This window comes from Coloeus monedula (assembly GCF_965178545.1).
Source record: "Coloeus monedula genome assembly, chromosome: 1".
Classification (NCBI taxonomy): Eukaryota; Metazoa; Chordata; class Aves; order Passeriformes; family Corvidae; genus Coloeus; species Coloeus monedula.
In genome coordinates this window covers 47,586,269-47,611,360 of record NC_138781.1, presented here as the reverse complement: position 1 = coordinate 47,611,360, position 25,092 = coordinate 47,586,269, and the positions used below count along the sequence as shown (strand labels likewise).

At 39.5% G+C, this 25,092-nt stretch overlaps 1 protein-coding gene across 1 annotated transcript in view; it reads left to right on the top strand.

The window, feature by feature from the left end:
- TBX20 (T-box transcription factor 20) overlaps window positions 1-2,165 on the top strand; it is a gene marked incomplete at both ends in the record, with an annotated part of 34,679 nt that extends 32,514 nt beyond the window's left edge. Inside the window, one exon of the mRNA XM_082283232.1 lies at window positions 1,825-2,165. Within this exon, the coding sequence (XP_082139358.1) occupies window positions 1,825-2,165 (341 nt within the window). The remainder of the gene's footprint in view (window positions 1-1,824) is intronic.
- Between the last annotated feature and the right edge of the window lie 22,927 nt (window positions 2,166-25,092).

Here is a 25,092-nt window from a genome sequence, read left to right as displayed (position 1 = left end):
TAACCTACAGTACTGTATTTATCCCAAGATGTCTATTTCCAAAGGAATTAACAAATAGGAAATACATAGTTCTCTGTGTGCCTGCTTCCACACACAGGATTCATAGTAGCCACCTGGAACAGAGCCAAATGCAAACCCGGGCAAATCCAGATTTGCATCCTTCTTTCCCTGTAGTGCAGTAATGCTCAGATACCCTCTGATTTGTCTAGGGTTTTGCTGTGGTCTGTGAGTATTGTGCCATCCTTACTGTTTGGCTCTGGATTCTAATTTCCCAGCAGTTAGGATTTGGTTCAGTGGTAGGACCAGGATTTGGTTCAAGTTTCCTTTGCTAAATTGGCACAATTCCTTTTTCCTGTTACTGGGCTGTTTTACCTGTTTCATTAAGCAGAGGAAAAATTAATCATGATTTGAGAGTATATCCTATAAGAGATTTATGATTTTTAAAAAATAACAATTGTCATTTTTTATTTCTGTTATTTTTTGCTTATAGTTTTGGTTTAAGTATGTGGCTATGATTGGTTACTATACTTAAGTCCAGTAAGTTTACCTTGACGGATAGAAGTCTTCATATGTCTTCATTCTACAGTTTGGATGAAGGTCCCTTCTTGAATCAGATTTAGGAAACTAATACCTGTTACAAAATTTGTTGTCTCAGAATGTTTTGCAATACTGAATTGAACTTATATTTCATCAAATACTCTTGTCAACAAATTTATTTTCTAAAGTAAGAAAGTTGGTCAAGTAAGAAAATACATAAGACACAAGAGTTATTGTTTGAAGAGGAATACAAAGAGTTTATTTACAGCATTTTATTGTATTCCCCATTTCTAGAAATCAGACATATAATGATGACCAGATGCATAGAGGAACTACAGAGATGAAGGGCAAAAGAATCATCAGATTTGAAAATGACCATGTGTAATTATCCCAGCAAATTATCATTTCCCCAAAATTTTACTGTCAACATGAAATAAGTAATTAGTTCTCAAGAAACCATTTTTCTTTTTTTTTTTTTAATGTTTCTTCAATCTTTAGGAAAAAAGTATTTTAAAGAGTTGAAAGATTTGTGGAAATAATTTTTGGAACTTTTCAGATTAAACAAGCCCAAAACAAAATGACAAACAGAACACTTCCATTTGATCAAAAGTAGATAATTACCTTCAGAGCATGTTCTGCATCTCTTACTATGAATTAGTGTTGTTTATTAGAATATTGTACACAATTGGAAAAACAACAAATACTTTGACATTTATGTTTTTATAATTTATTGTTCTATATTATAGAAAGAATCAGGTTGACTGGAAAGATGTAGTGTTGACAAGTTTTACTGGGATAAAAAAAAAAGGAAAACTTGTAGTGCAAATTACATTTTTCTGCATTTTTTGCCATACTGAAATTTTAGGAAAAAAACCAAAACAAAACAGTTCTACTAAGGATCTGATGTAAAAATCTACAAGCATGTCTTCTAAGCAGGGATGTAATTCAGTGAGCTTCCATGTCAGAGTAGATATTTCAGTATTTAGTGGCACCATTACAAGATGCTTCAGTGTTTAATACCTAAAATATTCGATGTGCAAAGCTGATTTTACTGTTGAACCACTGCAAACAGCTTCTGAAAATGGAAATTTGTCTAAGATGTAGCGATAAAGGACAGCAACCAGCAAATAACATTTTAAAGACGGAAGTATTTGGGAAGTATTTCCAGTGACAACCGGTCATTGAAACCAGGCTTGCTGTGAAAGACTCGTTTTCTCCTTTTTTGCTACTTTCCCAGCTTTGTGTGTCGCAGTGCCAATGTTAGGTCTTCTTTCTCTTTGCTTGCAGGGTCAGCCTTTACAACATCTGATAACCTGTCTCTCAGTTCCTGGGTTTCCTCTTCAACCAGTTTCCCGGGATTTCAGCATCCACAGTCTTTGAGTGCCCTGGGTACCAGCACTGCATCCATAGCTACACCCATTCCTCATCCGATCCAAGGATCTCTGCCTCCATACAGCCGCCTGGGGATGCCTCTTACACCCTCTGCTATAGCCAGCTCCATGCAAGGCAGTGGCCCCACTTTCCCATCTTTCCACATGCCAAGGTACCACCATTATTTTCAGCAGGGTCCTTACGCAGCTATCCAAGGACTGCGTCACTCCTCCGCAGTGATGACACCGTTTGTATGAGTGATGTAAGAGAAGTGGAACACAAGATTTTAAATGTGCAAGTTTGCTATGAAAAATACAAGGGACCTTCCTGAAAGGCCTGTGGCAGGAGTGCTGAACTCGTAACAAACCAGCTAAGAAAATGCATTGTGGATATAGATTCCTCTTTTGAGGGATCACAAGAAGAGAGCATGCAGCTTGGAGCTGCTAGCAGATCTATGTGTAACACAGCCAAAATGGATCCCAAAGTCCCCAGGATCTTTGGTCACGTGCAGCTTGTTCCAAAGGTGCATTATATCTAGCAGAAAGAGATTATCTTTAAGCAGCAGTGTACAAACTACTTGTCTATAGGTCTTTTTTCATATGCTAGATGAATTCTGAAAAAGGCAATACTATTACTCATCTTCATCTCTTCTTGTGACTGATGAGCATCTAAACAGAAAAATGTATTGCTATAACTTTGAGCATGTTTTAGGCTATCTCAGCATACATTTGCTGAAAATGGGACAAAGTGGAGAAGACCACTGTCCTTTTTAAGACTGGCTTATATTCACCAAAACCAGTATTCCTTAGTTGCTACTATAATCACAAAGAGAACATTATTAACAAGTCTTTCTTTCTTTGTTTGTTTCTTTCACAAAACACTTATCGGTTCCAAAAAAAGAACTGTGTTACAGGACTGTAGTAGTAATAATGTATTCTGGCCTTCAGTCTAAAAGGAAGTTTGTCCTATATCTGAGGAGGAGCAATTTAACTGTTGGTTAAGGTATAATGAGGAAAAATTCTGATTTGGAAAAATCTGTTACTTAAACTTAGAAACCCAAGATTTCAAATTTTAAAACAGTGCTTGTTTGCTGCTGTGCTTGCCACTGAAGACCTGTTTCTAGCTGCACGTGTGTGCCAAGTTAACCCAATTTCAGGCTAGATCAGTCTATAGACTCTCTGGATCAAACTGTAATTAATGGACTGGTATGAGTGGCGTTGGAGTATCTTTCTGCATGTTTGGATTTTCTTGGGTTTGGTCATGGCTTTTATTATACAAGCTCCTTGGCCAGGAAAATGAGGGTTGTACTACCAGTTTCTCCATGTCCCACAAGAATGGTGGAGTTTCCTTAGGAAAATATCAATACAGAACTTCACACAATTTTTTTTTTTAAATTCATGTCTGACTTCTCTTCAGTTAGTATTTGGGGTTCTCATTCAAAGTACTGTCCTCTTTTTCTCGTATGTTGTGTCTGATACAATGGAGGAGCTATAGAGGCATAAGAAAATAATGACGTCTGCAGAGAGCTAGCATGAATCCTCTGCACTGCTGGAAACAGTACCAGTGTGATGTTGGTTTTCCGTGTGGCAAGAGCTGGGATTCCACTGTAAATAACAAGTCGACACAGAGTTTCTGTGTCAAGTTGCATCCAAGCTGTGGATGACAACACACGTACTGGCCAAAAAGAACTAGCACATATAATCTCATATATTACAGATCTCTGTAGAGCTGGAACACAAAACAGAGTTATTTCCCTCTATTCTCCTCTACTTTTGACCATTCTGTGTTGGTGTCGTATGATAAAAAGCAGAGTGCGGTACACTGAGTCACCTACTCCCATCTCTGCAAAGTGCAAGGCAAAGCACATGCATCCCACAGAAAAGGACCATCACTATGTATTTTCTAGTAGCCAAATTCGAAATCTTCTCAAGTTGGCCATTTCAATCACCTTTTCAATGAAGTTATCTGCAATATCACCCTAATTCCCCGTTAATCACTGTTGGACCTGCTGATGAAAAATGACCTGGGCCAATTTGCAACTCCTGTGTTCTGTATGTAAATAAAAAGGAACATTTATTTACAATTTCTGGGTTCAGACCTGCTACAAGGAGTTCCATAAATTAATATAACAGGCCAAGCGTTGTGGTATTTAAATGGCTCAGAATCAGACACTGAATTTGTCTTGGTATACCCAAATATTAGATTTTGCTGTAGGCTCTCAGATTCACAGGAAAAGTGCATGTTGCAAGGTTGTGTCTACTTATAACTGGTTTTGATATAAACCCCCTATTTTTCAGGAAATTAGGTGATACTGACCCTAAAGGAATGTAATTCTTCAAGTACATATGACTCTATAGGAACAAAAATTACAGAAGAGGTTTGGAAGAAAGTTTTCTCTTCCGTTGCTTGACTTCTGTTAGAGTTGTACGAAAACCCTAGGATGACATGTGCTAAAGCCTGTGGGGAGATTCAGTTTCTCTTATCTGGTTCCTTCTGCAGCTTTATTAACTTACCTGGAGTTGCAGAGGATATGGTTAGGTTCAGAATTCAAGCCAGTAGCTTTACTGCCGATACTTCCATCAGGAAAGGGTCAAGTGAGTTGGCAACTTTTACAGGACTCCAGAAACAAGTTTGAAACAGGAGGGCTGATTTAGGCATGGTCATCATGTGACATAAAGGCTACTCATACATGACCTTCCTTCATGAAGCTAATTCAGAAAAATAAACTCTACAATCTTTTCAGCCCTGTCCCAGTCCCTGCTCTGAGAATACCAATATTTGGCATGCAGAAATGCCCCAATACTGTTTCAGAGAAAATTCTCCAGGCCGCTTCTGGAGAATGAAAGTGGATTTTGACAACTTCATTTACAAAAATATTAAATGAAAGAAAAGTGCTTTCCACTACAAATGAAGTGGGATTCATATCTGAGAAAACATGGCAGTAGGCTGTCTCGATATAAAAACATGATAGAGCCAACTCCTAATCCAAATTCTCTCTGATGAATTTTGTATTATATATGATGCAGAACTATCTGCAGAAAAATCCACAGCTTGATTTTTCCAGTTAGACCAAGTCTCTCTCAGTGTGCTCATCCCTCCTTGTGTTGCTCTCTGATGGTTTCATTCCTTTGCAGCAGAAATCGATTGGGTTCCCCACTAATGCAGAATCACAGGCAGGTCCCAAGCAAGGGAATGAAGGCAGCTTGTCACAGCCTTCCCCAGGAATGAGATGAATAGGTAGGCCCGTTCCTCATTTCCTCTTCTTTGCCCTCCCAGACCTACCTACAAAACCAGTTGCATAGATTTGAGGTTTAAGGGATTAAGTTCACAGAGGTCACAGGACGTCCAGTAAAGAGGTCTTGCCACCTTGCAGTGTTTCTGCTCCCTTTCCCTCTCACCTTCCTGTGGGCCTGGGGAAGCATGGGAGTGATTCCAGGAATAAAATTCTGGCCCAACTGAAGTCAAATGGAAATTTATTGGCTGTAACGGGGGCAGGATTTCATTCCACATTGTCATCTAAAAAAGAAGTTTCACAGTAAGAACAGTGACTTCAATGACAGCAACAATATAGGAACACTACAGAAAAGATTAAAGCCCAAGTACAAATCAGCTTTTGCACTGAACTCACAACTGGCAGAAAATGAATGCAAATTTGTAATTAACTGGTTAAAGAGTGAAATCACTTTTGCTAAAAAAAAAAAAAAAGAAAAGAAAAAAAAAATTAAATTATCTCTATCACTTTGACATTAACCCAGTAATTTATTTAAGGACTTGCTATACTGCTGTCGAAATTGTATCACTTTCAGGACAGAACATCTGTTGTTGGTCGATGGGCTAGGAATGCCAAATATAATCTAGAATTTATACTCCAAATACAATTCACATTTTATATCCCATGAGAAGTGCTCTTCACCTTTATGAGCTTTTTTTCTTGGCTCATAAAAATGGAGCTGGTTTATGTTTGATTTTGTTTGGGTTTTTTTTTTTTGGAGGGGGCCTGTTTGTCTCTTTTTAAGAAGAATGGAGAGAACATGCCTGAATATGCTTTTCAAAGAGAATGATAAAATTTTCCTCGGAAGTGTTACAAGTATTTTTGTGGTTTTTTTGAATTACTGTTTTATCTATAGATTGTCAACGCCCTCCAGTCTTTAATCCAACAAAAGCATCTGATATATTAACAAAACCGGTTTGGATGTATTTGTCTGAATTTTTTTTTCTTCTACTTTTGGAGCCCTGAGGATCTAAACATAAAACCCCCCATTTTTAATTTAGCTCCTTAGTTTGCAGCATTGCTTTATATGGCCTGAGGCACTGTCAAAGATACCAAATCAATGCCACTGGGTTTCAGTCATACTCTTCTGGGTATAAACTGAAAAACAAGCATAGTCTAAGTAGATAGAGTTCCTAATGGAAATCCTTCTTCATGAGTTCAAGGATGGTAAGTTGTATGGTAGCTAACAGGCTTGGCACTACAACCTTCAGAATGCAATTGCAGAATTTCTCACAGCCTATTTTATCCACGAAGGCGGGGACACTGCATGAACATGTACACATGTAGGAAGAACTTGCCATTTCCAACGTCCAGCAAACACTAACTGGCACTTGAAAATGAACCTTTTTCAACTGAAAAGCATTTGGGCTGGCAACTTGATTACACAGTACATCCTTTTATGCGTGTGTACTATGCAGAAACAGAAATATCAATGGAAATTACTGCAAAAACTTGGGATGATTTCCAAAAGAGTAAGTTAATACAAATTGTGGGAATTTACTCCTAGATAAGGGTAAAAGCAACAGTGAGATCAGTGTAACAGTTTTGGCTTCTTGTCCTGAGGAAGTTGTGGCCACAGTGCGTATACTCATCATCTCCAGGGGGATGACATTCACTCACTGCAAGATTAATTTTGGTTTTAGTGAGACTTTATTCTCACTATTCTTTGCAGAGCACTTTCTGCTGCAGGAGATGCGGTTTCTTTACTAAACACCTACTTGCTGGCCAGAGGATTTATGTATTACTCTGTAATCAAATGTCCTTGCATATAATCTCTAGATTATCAAATGACAACTTCTTTTTCTTTATTTTATCTTTTTAAGAGAAAACTAAGCAGTGAATTAAATAAGCTCTGAAGTAACTTTTTATGATAGTTTAAGGACAAAAAATACAGTTTGCTGTATTTTACCTTTAGCACATTTAAACAATCTTTTTTTTTTTTAATTGTACCTTCAGAAACATGAGGAAAGGTTTGGTTTAAAAGTAAGGAAGGTAAAAAACTGGATGTAACCTCTTTAACAGAATGTACCACAGTTCTTCTGTTTGCTGTGTTGACTTTGTTGTTTATAATGCATTGCGTGAGCACATTCACCATGTACTGAAGTGTGTGTTTGTGTGTATGGGGTGGGGGTAGAGGGAAATCTTTTTATGGAAAAAAAAGTTGTGAACATAAACTATGAAGCAACATCTAATGAAAAGTTTCTTTTTAAGTGCAATATATTTATTTCTGCTAGAAATATAATATCAACATTATGTAATATTTGAAGCATTAAATGTTATTTGTAAACAGCTTAAAATTATATATATATCACAAAAACTGTACAGAAGTGCAAATGTGTGGATATGCAGTTTCTTTCATTAAAATATTGGGTGTTTTGATATATCATTCTTATTTAGCCAAATCTTTCTGCTTCTGGTTTTTTTTTTCCTCTAATCAAGTTGCTGAGGGCAGTGGAACCAGTCACAGATGTTTCCGAGAGTATACAAAATTCTTTAGGGCTGCTCATCTACAAAAGGTGGTCCAAGTCTTGGATTCATATGGAGTGATAATTGTACTGTAGTTAAATACAATTGTAGTTTGCATGGAGTTACACAATTTTTTTTTTTCAAAATGCTTTGCAATCATATTCACAAAAATTACTGGGTTTGCCAGCAAAACCCAAATAAATGGCTGAAATATGGGGTTCTCAGGGTCCCCAAGATAGTAAATACAGACCTAGGAAACACAGTGTAAGAAGAGAATGTAATTAGGGGTGTTAAGTCAGGAGAAGTGAAGAATGTAAAGAAGTGAGGAATAAATTCCTCTCCATAACTGCTGAAGGCTTTTTATTTAATAGGATTTTATTTCAATTGTAATAGCATACATTAAAGCAAGCGAGAGTTACCTAAGACTCTATCTAAGGTATTCAAAGAGGAAGGATAGTGAAGCATAGTACAGGATTACCCAGAGAATATAAGGAGGAATACCTATCATTCAAGGTCTTTTAGAACAGGTTGAACACGCACTAGTCAAGAATGTTGTGATTAAAGCTAATCTTGCCTTAGGATAATCAAATGATCTCTTGAGGTACTTCCAAGCTTCCTATGAGAGCCACCCCTTAAAGCAGCTTCTGACAAAATTCTCATGTTGCTCCAAAAGTTTTTGTTATGCACCTGTAGTTTATCTTGTTTTCAAATTGAGATCAGCTGCTGGGTCTTTTGCAACTAGGTCACAAGATCCCTGGTTTGCAAAGAAGCTCAGTGGGATAGAAGAGCTGTGAGGTGCCAAGTTATGGCGGCAGCAGCAGTAGCAGCAGCAGCAGCAGCAGCATTAGCATTGTCTTGGTTTGTGAATGTAAGGAGATAACAGCCTCAGGTAATTCAAATCTACCTTTAACTATGCTGAGTTGCAACTGTGCATTAATGTATCTCATTAACATTTGGAATATATGAAAATTAGGATAGATCGCTGAGTTGGTAACTCTGTATGATGCCTTTTGTCTCTGTATTATATTTTTATGGCATCTTAGTAGCAAAACACCTGCATTCTCTCATGGATATTCAATGCCGTGAAAGTCTTTTGCTTAACCTGAGGCTAAGGGGGCTTTCTTGATTACAAGTAACACCAGGCGTGTGCATTGGCACTTTCCTGAATCAGAACTATTGGTTGTACACTCGTTCAAGTCATACTTATGCCAATGGTCCCATTGAAATCAGCAGGTTTGCTTGCTTGAAGTTACATCAGCGCTTAAGCATTGCAGTGGCTCTGCAACAGCAAAACTCCTTGCACTTTGCAGAATCAAGGCCTTTGGGAACAAGTTGTCTGTGCAACAAACACCTCTATAGTTGGAGCCTTTATTTGCTGTTGTCCAAAGAGAAACCAGGGGATTAAACAAAATGAAGATTCTGAACTGTCTCGCAGTAGGGTTACTTTGAAGAGACCGATGAGTAGTCATGATGACTGTAGGCTGCCTTGTGTTTCGCATTTAGAAAACTGATTTATATCCAAATTACCTATCTTGGAGATAAGCAGGCAGAAAACAAATTATTTGGAGAATGCTATTTTCTAAACTTCCTGTGCAGGAGCACAATGAATGTACTGATTTAATGGTATGCTTGAAATACAGAGCAATAAACAATATTTTGAATCAAGGTCATTTCAAATACACATAAAATATTTAGATCATACACCAACAGTTCAATATATATATAAACTAAGAATAATCACTAATGATAACTATAAAAATTAAACTGCCAGTGGTCTAATGTTCAAGATCTTTATTAAAGTTAGTCATTGATATCAGGGTTGGTCAGTGAGGCTCTAGGGACTTTTGCAGGCAATACAGAAGCTGGTCCTTATTCTCCAGGGTAATAACCAGAGGGACCAAGAAAAACCTATGGGGATGCCTACCAGAAAAGTAGGACAGAGAGGTTTTTTTGAAGAGTAGGATAATAATTTCTCCCAATGCAGAGAGTGTTAGATATATCACCACTGCAGCATTTTTAGCTCTGTTAATATAAAATATAATTTGACAGGCAGACACATCAAAATTCAGTATTTTAAGGTTTTTTAGGATGGAAAGTAGGTCTGTTGCAGGAACCACACTGCCTAACTTGATGAATTAAAATCAAGCAACCATTCTCTACAATTTTTGCCTCTTGATTGACTTTGAATTGTTTTTATTCCCATTGTGAAGCCTTCCAGGAATATATGCAGTAATTTTGAGTGGCTTCAGGGTTTTTTGTCCTAGAGAATCTCCGGGGTTTGAGTCATGTTTTCACAAACTCCCGGAGTACCCCCTTCAAAAGTCTGTGTTCTCTTGTGTTTGGAGAAGGGTGGTTGCAGAAATGATGGTGAGCTGAATGGTTGTCCTTCAGATATGCAAGGGGCACTCAGCTAGCTCTTTGTTTAAATTACCAACAACTGTAGAATAGCTCAAAGAGTAAGACAAATTAAAAAAGGGAAAATGCTTGCAACTGACTCTGTAATTGATGATATTTGAACAAACAACCCCCCCCCAAAAGGTGGACGTGATACAGTTCCTTGAACAGCTGTGGCTTTTCTCTATTTAGATGCTTAACTTCGGTCAGCTGTTCTGAGAGAGTCATAGAAACAAAGTACATACCAAAAAATCTGTGTCTGTCACCTGTGTCACAAGTCTGTTATCTGCACTTTCAAAGGCAATGCATTCATATGGCTTTGTCACCTCAAACTAGAATGATTTTGGGGATTTTACCTCGGTCTCTGTCTTAAGACATCTTAAATGATGTGAAAACAATTATATGGAACTGGAGAAGTTCACTATGTCTACTTCTAGTCTGCACTGTCTTCCAGTCAGCTTCTAGGGACAATGCATATATAGTTGTAAGTATAAATACTAAATCATTTAGGTATTTGCTGTCATCAGAAACTACCCTCTCTTTGAGTTCTCACAGAGGTGGAGTAAGTTGTGATACTTAAACAGGTAGTCTGCGTTTAATAGGGTCGCTGAAATTGGACTGCTTTCAATTGAGGGGTTTTCTATTCAAAATCCCACGTGATTCTCTGAGACAACAACTCTGTGGTCTTCACTGGTCTTCACTCTGGTATAAAAGTCAAGTGTGGGAGAGGACAGTTTCTGTTTATCTTAAAGGCATGGTTGATACATCATCACAAATCAATTATTATTTCTTCCTGTGCTCTCTCATGGATTGATCCCAAGGCAGCCAAAGGAGGAATTACTTTTTATCTTGATGCAAATTGTTGGCTGTAAAATTTGCATTGATAATATCTGAACACCTACCAAGGGCTTTGGAGTGGCAGGCTTCAATTACCTTCCCTCTGAACATCATAGCTTTCAGACTTGAGACACCAGTCATACTACTCATCTCCCATGATATTACAAATAAGTTAGTAGTACTCAGGGGATTTATCAGCTTCAGTTTATTTGTTCTCTCCATTTTCAGTTAACATAGTCATCTCAAACAGTGCATTTCCAGAGGATTATTCGATTGTTTCAGATGTTTAAAGACTTTGGCCTTCTTTGCTCCTTCATTTTACAAAGCACTAGGAATCTTGTACATTTTTGACTGAACATATAAAAGCCAAACACTTGTGCCTCCATAATTTCCTTTACAAGGCTTTAAACACTTCTGAGTTGTTCTTAAATGAATTAGTATGTGTTGTAGAGTCTATCTAGCACTTAAGACAACTTGGCATGATTTCAGTAGTTATGGACGGACAACTACTCGTGCTTTCAGTCCCAGGAAATGTTTTCCTTCCTATATAACTGATGAGGGAAAAGACTACCAAGGGCTATTATAGGCTGAGATTTCAAAGCCATTACAAAGATAGATGCACAGCTCGCAGTAATTTTAGTAAGAGTCGTGCTTCTGAGTCCTGTACAGAAAGTCTTTGCTATGGTGTTTGTTATTTTGAAAGCTTTATGGTTTTTCTCAGAGACCAGCCGAAACACTTTAACATTTGTTCCTGAATTATTTTAAAGCCTCCTTTGCTCCATGCCATAATATCATGCCTTTGTTCTCCTGTTCTTTCAACCTTGGCCAAACTGTTAGAGAACACATGGATACTTCCTTTTTATTTGCTAACTCAATAATAAGAGAACTCATGTGAGCTGAAGAGGTTAATTTACTTTGTTCTGTCTTTGTGGGGTTTTGGACATGTTTGTTTGTGGATCCTCTTCTTCAGAGCTTCGTTCTTTTTTGCTTTGCAAAATAGTCCATATATTTATCTCAAAGGCAGAGTTGCCATCATTACAATATAGGCAAAACTGAATTTTGCTGTCCAAAATTCAAGGAATGGGTTCGAGCTGTCTTGATATAAAAGAAGTCAGAATGTAAAATGACATGGAGAAGCATCAGATCAGCAAGCCCTTACCGCTGCCAGGAAGTGGTGCCTCCCCCCTCTCCGGAGCAGATGCTGCCATTCTGCACGTAAAACTTCTCCAACAGCAAAAGCAAAATGTTTTCCTCTTCAGAGCTTTGATATAGGCAGCAAAGCAGGCAGCAGGGTTGGGACTGGTTTGTCCCCACCTTGCCCACAAACATATAAACACACAGAGTGTATTTGATGCTGAGGAAGTGCCTTGTCAGCTTGTGCCTAGAGCTGCTCAAGGCTGTGGATTCCCTGACTGATCTAAGAGCCTAGAACCTAAGATCTGCAATGTACAAGTCTCTCTCACACACACAAAAACTTATGGCTTAGAATATTTTTAACACTTGTATTATTCTGGAAATGTGAATCCGCAGTGCAGCTGTGATGAGATGGACACTTTCAGCAGAATGAACACACTGGAAAATCCAGAAAGACGTAAATAGCAACTGTCCGGATGCAGCAGTAGAAATAAATTGGAAGCTGATCATAAGATCCAAGTGGGTATTTAGAGTTAGTGTAAATAGAAATACCAAATTAAGCAAATAACATGTAATTTTGAGATGAATTGCTCTATGTGCCAAGCATGAAACTTTGCACTGACTATGCACTGCATGATAACACAAGAATAGGGCAGGCATTTTAAAACCTAAAATCACATGAGAAATTGCAAACCACAAAAAAGAATACTAAAAGTCACACGTGCAATGTGACCGTAAACAAAACTGCAGTACAGTTAAAGACAACTCTAACTTAGAAAGAAGGTTTCCATAACATGTAACCTGAAGGAAAAGCAGATCATACATCCAAATTTCAGCTATACCAGATTCTAACTGAAAAAACTTTTAAAAAGCACCAGCGTAAGCATGCCTAAATACAGGAAATACGAATGCTTACTCTAAATTTTTGTGTTAGAATACACTGCTAATTCTCTGTTTACTGCTTTGGTTCTGGAGTATGTCCACATAAAATAAGTTGCACGACTGTGGCTTAAACCAGTTATCCAAACACACAAAGACAACAAATGGGACGACAATAATGGATTTCTGCTTTATCTGGGATTCATGGCAAGTGCTGAACGTGCATCCAGATGGAGAAATTATTCAGAGAAGACGAAAAAGACCCCAGAAAAGGAAACAGAGAACTGTGTATCATCTTCATTTAACTAATGAAAGCCATAAGAATTAATAAGTGCACCAATCTGTTGGAAAAAAATTGAGAAAAGAAAGAGAGGTCTGCAAAATTTCCCCCACCATTGAATATGACATAAATAATTTTAAAATTAACAATGACTTCATTTTTGTTTCTCTCCACACTTCACTGATGTTGAATTAACCAATGCCTTAAAATAGATTTCTCCATGTGAAGTCACTTTGAAAACTAGCTTTTGAATGAAATGTTTTAAGTTAGTGAGGAAATCACAAGTTAAAAAAAAAAAAAAGCCTTTGCAAAAATGTTACGTGATGGTCTGCACTTTTGCTAGTAAAGAGAGCAATGAGTCCTAAACATGAAAAAGTTGTGGCATAAACCTGATTCTATAGGTATTATGCATCTTTGTGATGGAAAGGACCATACCAGGGAGCTTGTTCATTTAACACAAGTGTGGTTTCAGCTGTTTTAACTGGATTTCCTTATTTATACATACAGGACCTTATAAACTAGTTCTTCTTGCTCCACCCAGACCCACATGTATCGGATATCCACACGTAGCGCTATAAGGTATAAGACTACTTTTAAATTTTAATATGGGATGGCTGCATTCCCCATAATCTAATTTTAAGACTAAAACATTTCACTTCAGCATTAGGGAAACTAACCTTTTTCGCTCCAAGGGATCCTCTGATTTTTTTTCTTTTGTAATTTTACTGTGAGTTTTGTGTTGTTTCACCTTGTGTTTTCATTAAAAGCATGGACATGAGAAGCCCACCTTCCATTAAAAAGAAGAAAGGTGGGAGGAAACTAAGGTGAAATAAATCTGTTTCAAAATTCAGGATAGTAATAAATAAACCACCTCATAATTCTTGTTTGAACACTCTATTTTTTCTTTCTTTCTTTTTTTTTTAATATTTGGGGCTGGAAACAGAATAACTTTTGCTGTTATTGCTATGTCAGCAAATAAGTTTATTTCTAATATAATTTATTCCAGTTACATAACAAAAATAAACAGTAATGGCAAAGTGACTTTTCCCTGTCACTCTTTACACAGTCCTTAGGATGCTAAAAAAATGGGCTTGTGGATGGTTTTTGGTTGGCTGATGAACTGGAAAAATAGGGGAAAATGAATTCAGAATTAAATGATAATGCAAAAATTAAATTTGGAGGAGTATAAAGGGCTGATTTAAATGAAGAACAAGAACACACATGCATTTTGGGTAAATACACAATGTCATGTTCACTGAAAGTATTTGACTGTGTCCTCAGGTTAATCACCACTCCTTGTTAACTTACTAATTTACATCAGTTTCAACTAAAATACTAAAACACTTTATTACCTATCAAGTAACTTTTTATTTTCAACTTCTGATATAGTTTCCTCTTTCTATTTCCAGCTGAAAATCATTTGGTCTGAATTAGAAACTCATTTCCGCTTCCAGGAACCAGATCTTTCTTTTGACAAATCCACTTATCACTGAATTTCTTGGCCATGTGGGGTCCTAAGACCCTCCTTCACGTGACTATCTAATCTTTACTGTATTATACACTGCCACTCCATCATAGCTTTTATTGTTAGATGCAAAAAAAACCCCACAAACAAAAAAAACCCCATCCCAAGAGAAAACTCCACCTCTTACGTAAAATTGCAATCCTGACTACTGTAAAGGCTGAGACAATACAAGTTTTCACACCTTTTTCTGTAGCTTGTATGCTGTGATAGCTTTAGGCCTTTTTGCACGTGCAAGATCAGTGCTTTGAGGGCCACATCCCCTTGCTCACTACCCTGGGTGCCACCTGATCTCACATTGTGAAGTGCTGGTTCTGCTGAAGGATGGAGGTGCCCCAGCCCTGCCTTTTCCCACCAGCCTCGTTTCACAGGTAGAGACATGGTTCCCTTTCGTGTGCTCTGCTTGTGGCCAACAGCTTGCACTGCTCTGTGCCACAAGCCTCCTTCTCTGACGTGCTTAGGAGTGTTGCAGCTGATGGCCACGCTGATGTTCATGTGTATGAGCACACAGTTCCTGCCCCAGCCGTCCACTCACAGCGCAACCTTGCCGTGAAACCTCAAAGCTCAGGGAAATGCTTCCAGCTCAGGTGACACCATCAGGGAACTTTTCTCAGGGAGTGACTCACTGCAAAGGCCACGGCAGGGGAGGATGGAGCGGGCTGCGTTAAATGGAGGGCAGTCACCCTCATGATTTCTTGTCAGGCATCAGCGAGTTTCTCACCTGCGCCCTCACACTCAGCCTACCCTGAACGTACGGAGACACAGGAACTTTTCTGTTTGTTTGTTCCTAATTGACGACTAATGGTCTCTGGGTTATACAACTGCGAGGCAGATGCCACCTGGGCGAGCCGCACGCCGCCCTCCGCGGAAGGGAGCGCGGCCGCGCGTCCCGCGGGCGCCCTGTGCCCTCTGCCGGCGGCTCCCGCCGGGCCCCGGCAGCCGCTGCCCTGGCACAGGGAGCCTGCGGGCTCGGCATCTCCGGGACAAGGCAGGCGGGAGAGTAAACAGCGAGAGGGAAAAATCAGAAGGAGGAAAAAGAGAGATTTGCATAAACAGTATTTTCCACGTGCCCCAAATGCCACCTCTGGTATTGCCTAAATTCCCGCTGGCCCCTCTCCTCTGACCTCAAGCCCCTGTAACACAGTGGTAACTCAACTCTTTCGCCTGGAACCTCTTCTGCCACTGCTGCACAATTTCACTGCCTGGGACGTTTTTCAGGCAGCGATATCCTTTTTTTTTTTTTTTCCCTATACACAATATGTAACACAGTCTGCCTCGGGTATGTTTTCCCAGATTTTATACCAGGTCCTCACGTGCAAAATCCACGTGGTGAATGAAAGCATGCTGGCCTGCACTGGATAGCTACTTAGGTTTATTAAGTTGATTAGGCTTTTCTCTGGTTTGTCTTTATCTCAATAGTTTTGTTTGTTTGTTTTCTACTTACTGGTTGGATGGCAGCCAGGCAGTCATAAATGTCTTTTTGGATTATGGATGGTAAAATATAATTTTTTTTTTTACTCTCTTATTTTCAGCAAATATTACTGTTGTCTGCAATAAATGAACCTGAACAAGAGAAAATAATTGGCTTGTATCCACATGCACTACTTCTAATTTCTTCCAGGTAGACAGAACAAGAATATTGCTCTGTATCTTAACAAAGGAATAATCTTGAAATACTTTTGGAACATGCACTCAACACCATAAAAGGCAGAAAACACACAGCCTGATTTTCATTTACACAAAAGCCAATTTATAAAGCTCAGGAAGCCTTGCAAGGATTAAAGCAGATGTCTGCACCCACTTAGAGCTTTCTTTCCACACCAGAGTTTTGTAATTGAATAGTTGTTCAGGACTTGCTGCTGCTGAACCGGGTAAGTGTGCCACACCTAACACCTTACTCAGGGCAAAACTATGTAGATTGTATGTTTGCATAAAGACACATGTATTTTCTCCTGTGGCAATCATTTTCACAGGTTTGCAGCCCTTCGCTTTGAGTCTCAGAAAGCATGCTGACAGTGAGCTGTGGTCTCAGCATTTTGTCCCCTTTTCCTCCCACTGATTGTGTTGATCTAAATTGTTATTAATGCAGAAGCCATCCAATTAGAAAGCCACACCCCACTATTTTAAAGTGTAATGTTGAATTAAGTTGAAACTGGATAAATAGTAAAAAAATTGGTATAATTAGAAAAACTCCTATAGGCATATGCAGACACCTTTTTCTGCAGGAAACTGAGTAAAAATCATGAGCTTAAGGACTTATTTTCCTCTTTAATCTTCATGATTTTGGATTTTGTATTCAAGTGGACGCAATGAAAGAAATGGAATCACACACTGAAAAGGATGAATACATTCTCTGCAAAAGGATCAGGTTGTCTCAGCTGAACTCCCTAGTGAAATAGGAATAAATCTCTTTTAATGGAAATGCTAAATTCCAAAGCATGCGTCTGCCATAGCTCTGACACCTCTGAGGAGTAAAGACATATGACTGGTCTTGAGTTTAGACTCCTCCTTCTTCTTCCAAGACATATTTGGAGAGCTTTTAAGAAACTGGAGGACTAAACCCTAGAAAAAAAATATTCCAAGTCCATTAGTGCTAAAATTACAGGGACTGTAAGACAAGAACAAGGCAACTCTGAGGAGCAGAGCAGAGATAGGACAGAAACTCGATCATGTTTATTAAGGTAGAGCTTACTACAGGAGAAATGTAAGAAAACCTTGAAGGTGCAGCTGCAATCTTTCTTTTTACAAGGTGGGTGAGAACTTCTTTGCCTTTTTTAGCTTTCCTTTTCTTCTTGCACAAGGGGTGCAGTTGTTCTTCTATGTTCTTCTATTAAGTTTAACAAGGGCAAGTGCCAGATTCTGCACCTGGGATGGGGCAACCCTGGTTGTGTGCACAGACTGGGGAATGAGATGCTGGAGAGCAGAGCTGCAAAAAGAGACCTGGGGCTCCCAGTTGATGGCAAGTTGAATGTGAGTCAGCAGTGCCCTGGCAGCCAGGAGGGCCAAGCGTGTCCTGAGGGGCCTCGGGCATAGCATTGCCAGCCAGGGAAGGGATTGTCCTGCTTTGCTCTGCACTGGGGCAGCCTCACCTCGAGTGTTGGGGGCAGTTTGGATGCCACAATATAAAAGAAACCATTAAGCTGTTACAGAACATCCAAAGGAGGGCCATGAGGATGGTGAAGGGTCTGGAGGGGAAGCCGTATGGGAGTGGCTGAGGTCACTTGGTCTGTTCAGTCTGGAGAGGAGGAGATCTCTTTGCAATCTGCAGCCGCGTTGTGAGGGGAAGAGGAGGGGCAGGCACTGATCTCCTCACTTTCATGACCAGCGACAGGACTTGAAGAAATATTGTGAAGCTGAGATTGAAGGTTTAGGTTGGATATCAGGAAAAAGTTTCACCCAGAGGTTGGCTGGGCACTGGAACAGACTCCCCAGGGGAGGGATCACAGCACCAAGCCTTGTCTAATTTCAAGAAGTGTGTGGACAATACTCTCAGGCACACGGTGTGATTCTTAGGGTGTCCTGAGCAGGGCCAGGAGTTGGACTTGATGATCCTGATGGGGCCATTCCAACTCAGTATTTTCTATCATTCTATGATTCTAATTCAGGTAGAAGTGACATTGAGGAGGGAGGACCAGAAACAGGTCCTTCACAAGACCTTTGGGACTTACTTGTTTCTTCCTGAGGAGGAAGAAACCTCGAGTCAGTTCAAAAGAAGATGGCAGCAAAAATCCATCACACAAGAGACAAACAGACCCACTCTTGAATGTGGGCAATAGAGTGGATATGATTCCATGAGAAAGCAACATTTATTTTATCCAGGGGTAGAAAAGGTACATACAAGGACGCCTTCTCAATCTCTTGAATTACATGAGAAATTTAACCATGGCTGACTGGCTTTTACATGTCCTTAGGAGTGTGAGGTTTTGGGGTCTCTGACCTACTATAACCAACAGGTCAGGGGATGCAGGTTCCAGGGCCAAGATTCACTCTAGCACTTAGATTTTTTTTTTTCCCCACCCATAGCACTCCCTTAAAAACCTATGAAACACTGAAAACCACAGAATCTTTGTTGGAGTTAGTTAGGCCTCTCTTGCTCTTGCACATTTAAGGTTATTTTCTAATACGACTTTTTTTTCCTCTTTCCTTCTTTGTCCTCTGACTTTTCATTTTCTTCCTCATTTATTGCCTGCTCCTCTTCATTCTCATTCCACATATACATCCCCTATTCTCAATGTTACTAATCAATTATTGTCACAGGTCTCTTCCTTGTTATCACCTCATTTTAGACCATCCACTGTACTTACAAAGTAGATCTGTGGCAGCCCCATTACTGAAGCCTGTGTGCCTCTATAAGACCCAAGCTAGTTTTCCACTGTAAACTCAGCGTTACCTCTTCCTGCTTCTTTTCTTCTTCTGCTCTCCCACCTCGAAAGAAAGGCCCAAGTAAATATTATGTTTGTCCCTGCTCTTCTGCTTCCAGAGTTCTCTTTTCTTGTTTGTTTTTCTTCTTCTTTTTCCGGTATTGGCAAAATTTGAAGGTGTTGCCAATGCATTTCATTGTAGAAGACTGTTAATCTCCAGGTCACTTAGAGCCTTTATGATAAATAACATGGCATCTCAGGGTAAAAGTAACATTTTCCTCAGTATATTAGGAGCTGGGTGGTCTCCAGCTCAAAGCTGGGTCAGGGGATACCTGGGATGAATTTTTTTCACAAATACTCATTGAGGGATTAGCCGATATATAATAATAACAGGTAGGGCAGGAAGGGGTCTTCAGAGATCATCTCCTTGATTCAAGCCAAGATCAGTTTATAATTAAACCACCTCTGGAAGATGTTTATCTTATTTGTTTTTAAGACGCCCCAACAATGGAGACTCCACAGGTTCTTTAAATATTCTGATGCTTAACTATACTTTCTTTACAAATTAGCCCTAATATCTAACCTGACCCAGACTGAAATTTTAGCCCTTCACTCCTTATCCAGTGCTTCTGTCACTTATTGTAGCAACCTTTTGCCTAACTGAAAACTGATATTTCATTCCCTCTGATTACTCTTCTCCAGGCTACATTTTACATCTTCCTCATGTAGATTTCAAGGGTGTTTTCTGCTGTGTATATGTGCTTGGTGGAGGGGTGTCTAAATCTGCTTTGCAACTACCATGGCTGATGTAAAATAAGAATGACAGTAAAGGATAAAGGAGATTAGGAAAATTTCCTATCTTTCAGTGGCTCTACATCTTTCCTGAAGTGCAGTTTTCACTGTTGGACACATTCCTTCAACTGAGATCTCTCCAGTACTAACTAAAGTTAATAGATGACTGCGAAGTAAGACTGACACCATCTGTTTTGTATTCTTTCTTCTGCAGTTTTTCTAATAATGCTGGCAATAAGGCTATAATGACAGCTGAAATGTGGAGGTTCCATGCTGCCTGCAAAATGGAATTCTGCATATGGTGTGCTAACATGAAGTTACTTTAAACCTGGTACAGGCAGTTCGTGAGTTGTTAGTGGGCATTGAAGCTCTTTCTCTTTGAAAGGCAGAGAGAATTTTTCCAAGTACCACCTCAACAGATTGGGAAGATTTCTCTAAAGAGAAAGTATCTCTTTAAACTTTATCACATTTTTCTGTCAGTCATTCTGCATTCTGCTCTTTGACATCCTTTTCTCCTTCCATTAAGTGGCAATTTTAAAAGCATCCTTTCCATCAAGTATTTCTTCAGCAAAACCCAGGATTACTAGTGGGCCACAGTTACTTTGCAATGCAGCCCTGGAACACACTGTGGGACCACAGCTCTACTCATGAAATTCTCTGTGACTTTATGATGTGACAGCTGCATGGGAGAAATGGCTAAAGACAGGTCTGTCATGTGAAATATGCCTCCTGTGCCCAGCAGCACAGTTTGTTTTTCAGTATTTTATAGATGCTTTTTATAGATACATGCATGCAAACACATACACTTGTACGTGCATACCTGAAAGTGCACTATTTAGTGAATTCTCCTCATTTTGCTATGGGGCTAGCAGGAGAAAATGAATGCTATCCTATATTCAGGCTTCAGTCCATCATCAATATATACCTTGATATATATCATCAATGTGACCTCTCCAGAAGGGAAATTCTCTGAACTCCTACGTGTCATGCCATGGGGAACCATGCTACAAGATCCCCTACTGGGAAACAAGTTGTAGCACATTGAGGAACTGGAGTGGTTGCACCTGTCTTGTGAAAGAGTAAGTCAGCTGCTGCTGTCTGAGCATAATGAGTTATTCTGTCAAACTAAAAAGAAATTGAGAATATGAAACAAACAATGTATTTTAGAAGGAGTTTTTCCCTTCCCCTCACATAATCTCTTCAGTGCTACCAGCTGCATGCTTCTTGAGAAGTGGGTGAGGCTAAGGATTTTTGTTGCCTATAGACACTTCTTTCGATTTGCATTGGTCTTGGTAACATCAAAAGTAAGTAGGATTTTCTAATGCTAGAGCAGCCCATGCCTTGTGTAAAGGTGAATGGGTCTTTTGGGGTGAGAGAGGGAGAGTCACCAAGGGTCTGTGGTTGGTGTGAGGGCAGGGATGGTCCCAGGCTCTCTCAAGGGACAGTCTGTGGTGCTCCAGGTGACACTCACAAGGAAGTGAAACTACCTACAGTGCCACTCACAGAGATAGAGAGTGAGGGCAAACACAAACGGAAGAGGAGTTTGTAAAGAACACCTCTGTATGGAACAGGTAATTTGTATCTGCAGAGCTGGAATGATCACCTGGAGCAATACAAATCTGTGGCAGAGGTATTTACAATTTGTACCTGAAACACAGGCCTGATTTTTCTTACTTTGCATGCATGTCAAAGTGCTTCCTTATGTAGACTTACTCAACATTTACAAATCAGGTGTGATTGAAGCTCTGCATAGATCAGTGGCTTAATTTAAATTACTAGCAACTCTGACAAAGCAGCATTAGAGTCAGCAAGAAATGACAATGGCCTGACCAATCTGTTTTCTTTTCATTCAATCAAACAACCGAAGACTTGGCCTACAAGTCTAGACGGAAGAGTATATTGAAACACAAATGAATGTGTTATTTCACATGCTGTGGTTTTTCATGATCATGATGCAGCAGCAAAGGGGATGCCTCGGACAGTAGAGGGCACTGTGACCTCAAAAATAAGCTTCAAATTGGGCTAGAGTTGTGCCTTTTTGCAAGCACAGCTGATCAGACACAAATGCCCTGTTCCAACCGAAAAAGAGCTCTGTTTGTTTCGCAGTAGCTCAAGAAATTAGAGAAGTGATGTCAAAAAGCAAGGAGGGGTCGGACTTATAGAAAGTGGAAAGGCATGATCACTACAAATTTCCACATGAACAAATTGAAAAAAAGGGATGAATTCCACCAAGTTGCTTGATACTGTGACACATCTTAATGTTTTGTGAACACAGTCTTTAAAGCCTGAGTCGGGTGCTATTCTTAATGAAGTTTAAGAATGTATAATGAAGTATTTAGGATCATGTTCTGAGACAGATTGTCAAAAAGTTGAAAAGGTGAGGAAGGAGATGAGAAGATGCAACTGCTGTTTTTAGTCACCAACAGGGACTCCATGTACCATTTTCAAAACTTTTCTGTGTAAAAATTGTATCACATTTTTAGTTTTTTATGGTATAAATTAAAGGGTTTGTAGCCTCATTATCTTTTTTTCCTCCTCTTTATCAGGTATCTAGCAAAAAGACCAGATTTACCAGGAAAGGATGCCCTGCAGCCCTCAAAGTGGCTCTTAGTCACTTCAGTTTGTCATAAAGGATTCACCCTTTCTCAGTCATACACAGGAAGCAAACAACATTCCCAAGCCACGATTTTGTTTGTCATTTAAGGGGTGTTTGATGTGTAGGATTATCCTGCCTTCAGTCTTGTCTGCCATGTTGCTTAGTTTGCCAGAGGTACTTTCTATCACTGTCTTAATGTGCCTCTTCTCTACCTTCAGTAACCAGGGCAGCAAAGCACATTCTGGAATCCCCACCGAAATGAAAATCAGGTTAAGCAAAGTGTGAAACAGAAATAAACTTGCTAACATCTGAACAGGCAAGCTTAGACCCTGCTGCTGTTTCTGATACAGCTGTTTGTATTTCACAGTGGTCCACAAGCTTCTCTTGCCAAAACAGATTTGCCAGTAAATCTCCACCAGTCTAGATGTACTGACTTCAATATGGCCTCATATTGAATATATATACTCACTTCAATATTTCAGGAGCCCTACCGTTTCTCACCTCTGGCTGCTCTGCCAGTTGTTCACTGAAAAGCTATTCTGTGAGCACTTCCAGATCATTGCTTTTCTCCTGCTTCTGTTCTCGGTCCATTGCTGGCCTTCCCGTATTTCCACCGTAAGTGGTGTCTATATTCTCAATCTCACATAGGGGAGCATCTGCCATGAGATATAGTAGTAGCTCAGCCCATGTTCATATGGTCCTGTTCTGTTGTTATCACTTAAGCTTCTGCTTGTCGCTTCAAGCTGTTTCCTCCGTGTTCTCTGACGCATCTTTTGGCAGCTGCTACTTAGAGACACACCAGATAACCACTGACTCCATAAAAAATTAAGTAAAACCACCATGGCTAGTAAATCAGGTTAGGGGAAGCTGGATCCATCACTTCTGCTTGTAAATATTGAGTTCTGTGGTCCTCGGAAAACTTACTCTGTAATTTGCTCCTCCAAATAGAAGCATAATGAGATGCAGTTGCTGTGGCTGTGAATCATGGCATCTATGCCAAATTAGCATGACTACTCACAGTGGCCAAATGCCACGCAATGAGGATGTGGCATGTACAGCAAGAGATCCTCATTTTGAAATCTGTAAGGAGATTATGTCACGCAGAGGAGTTAAAAGTCCTCAGAACAGTGAAGAATTACAGAAACATTCCAGGCCTCAGTTGGGAGGAGATGATCACACTCCATGCCTAGGAAGGGGCATTGCCAAATCTCCCCAGTCAGCTGCTCAATAGGGCAAATGAATAATGAATGCTGTGCTGCTTTCATCATTCTGTCTGCAGCAAGGAAAGAAGGGTAACTGTAAACATGTTAAAACTACCTAAAATGTTCCCAGTGTAGCCTAAATTTCTTTCCTGAAGTCATAGTATTTAGCGTTCCTTTTTTTTTTTTTTTTTAACTATTTTTTGTTTTCAGAGCTGCAGGGAAGCACTTAAAGTAGCATGAATATATGGTACTGGAAACAGAAAGCAAAGAAGTAAGAAAAATTCTGGTGGAGACTAATTAGGTTTTCTGAGTCACTAATGTTCTTCAGTGTTATTCTGGCAGCAGGAAGCCTGAGACTTATAATCAACATTATAAAAACAAAGGAAGTAATTTCTGTGTCAAAGATAGAAGGGCTTTCATGACCTCTCATTCAAAATACGTGATTTTTTTGTTTCTTTTGTTGTTGTTGCCAGGGTAGGCAAGCTAGGTAAATTGTTCTTATTTGTTTCTAGTAGAAACAAGTTTTTGCTTGTATGAGCAGTTAGCCATACAGACACAGATAATCCAGTTCTACAGAGTTTTTCATATATATAAAAGTTAAAGTGAAGCTGCAACTTTAAAAGTGAGAGAAGATACATATAAGCAGACATGTGCAAGTAGAGATCAGATTATTAACCTACCAGTAGCATACTTTCCCCTCTTCAGAATACAGGTAATGTATGTTTAAAGGGTTAGCTCAAGGGGGAATATTTGTATCCTGCAGAAAGCGCACTGGTCCCACAAAGCTTTTAAATAGGACAAGGTACACACTATAATAGCTTGCCACTGCATTCTGCTATTTTTGTTTTTCCCTGGAAAATTCCTCTGTGTACGAACTCCAAGGGCAATCCTGCATCTTTACTTCTGCCTTACAAGACTTCTTTGCCTTCTGCACTTAATATTTAGCCTGGTCTTCACAAGAATGGGTCCCAACTCTTTCTGTTTTCATAAAGATCTTTCTGTAAGTAAGAATTTGTCTGCTCTGTGACTGAAGCACAAGTGGTATAAATAATGAGTTAAGTCAGATATGGCCATATGGCATGGAGCTCAAAATGCTCTAACATCCCAGTTAGTTACCTGAGGCTCTGAGCTCCACATTGCTGCAGCTCTCTTGCTGTCAGCACTCAAAATGGCTCATTTAATGCTAGGTTGACTACATCTAACCATGCAGCAGTCACACAATTGTTTTCTGAAGAGACATACTTTCTAGAACATGCCTTCATTGCATGCTAACCTTGGATTAAATGAACCAAGAAAAGGGAGCCTGAAGTTCCCTAACTTGCTACAATGCAGTCCTGCTATTATTAAGTCTGCTGCTGAACGTGTGAAAGTGTGGGGGATCAACACAAACTTCACAGAAGCAAAGCCCTGTGGTAGGTGGAAATGGCAGCCTTGTCACAAAATCTGCAGA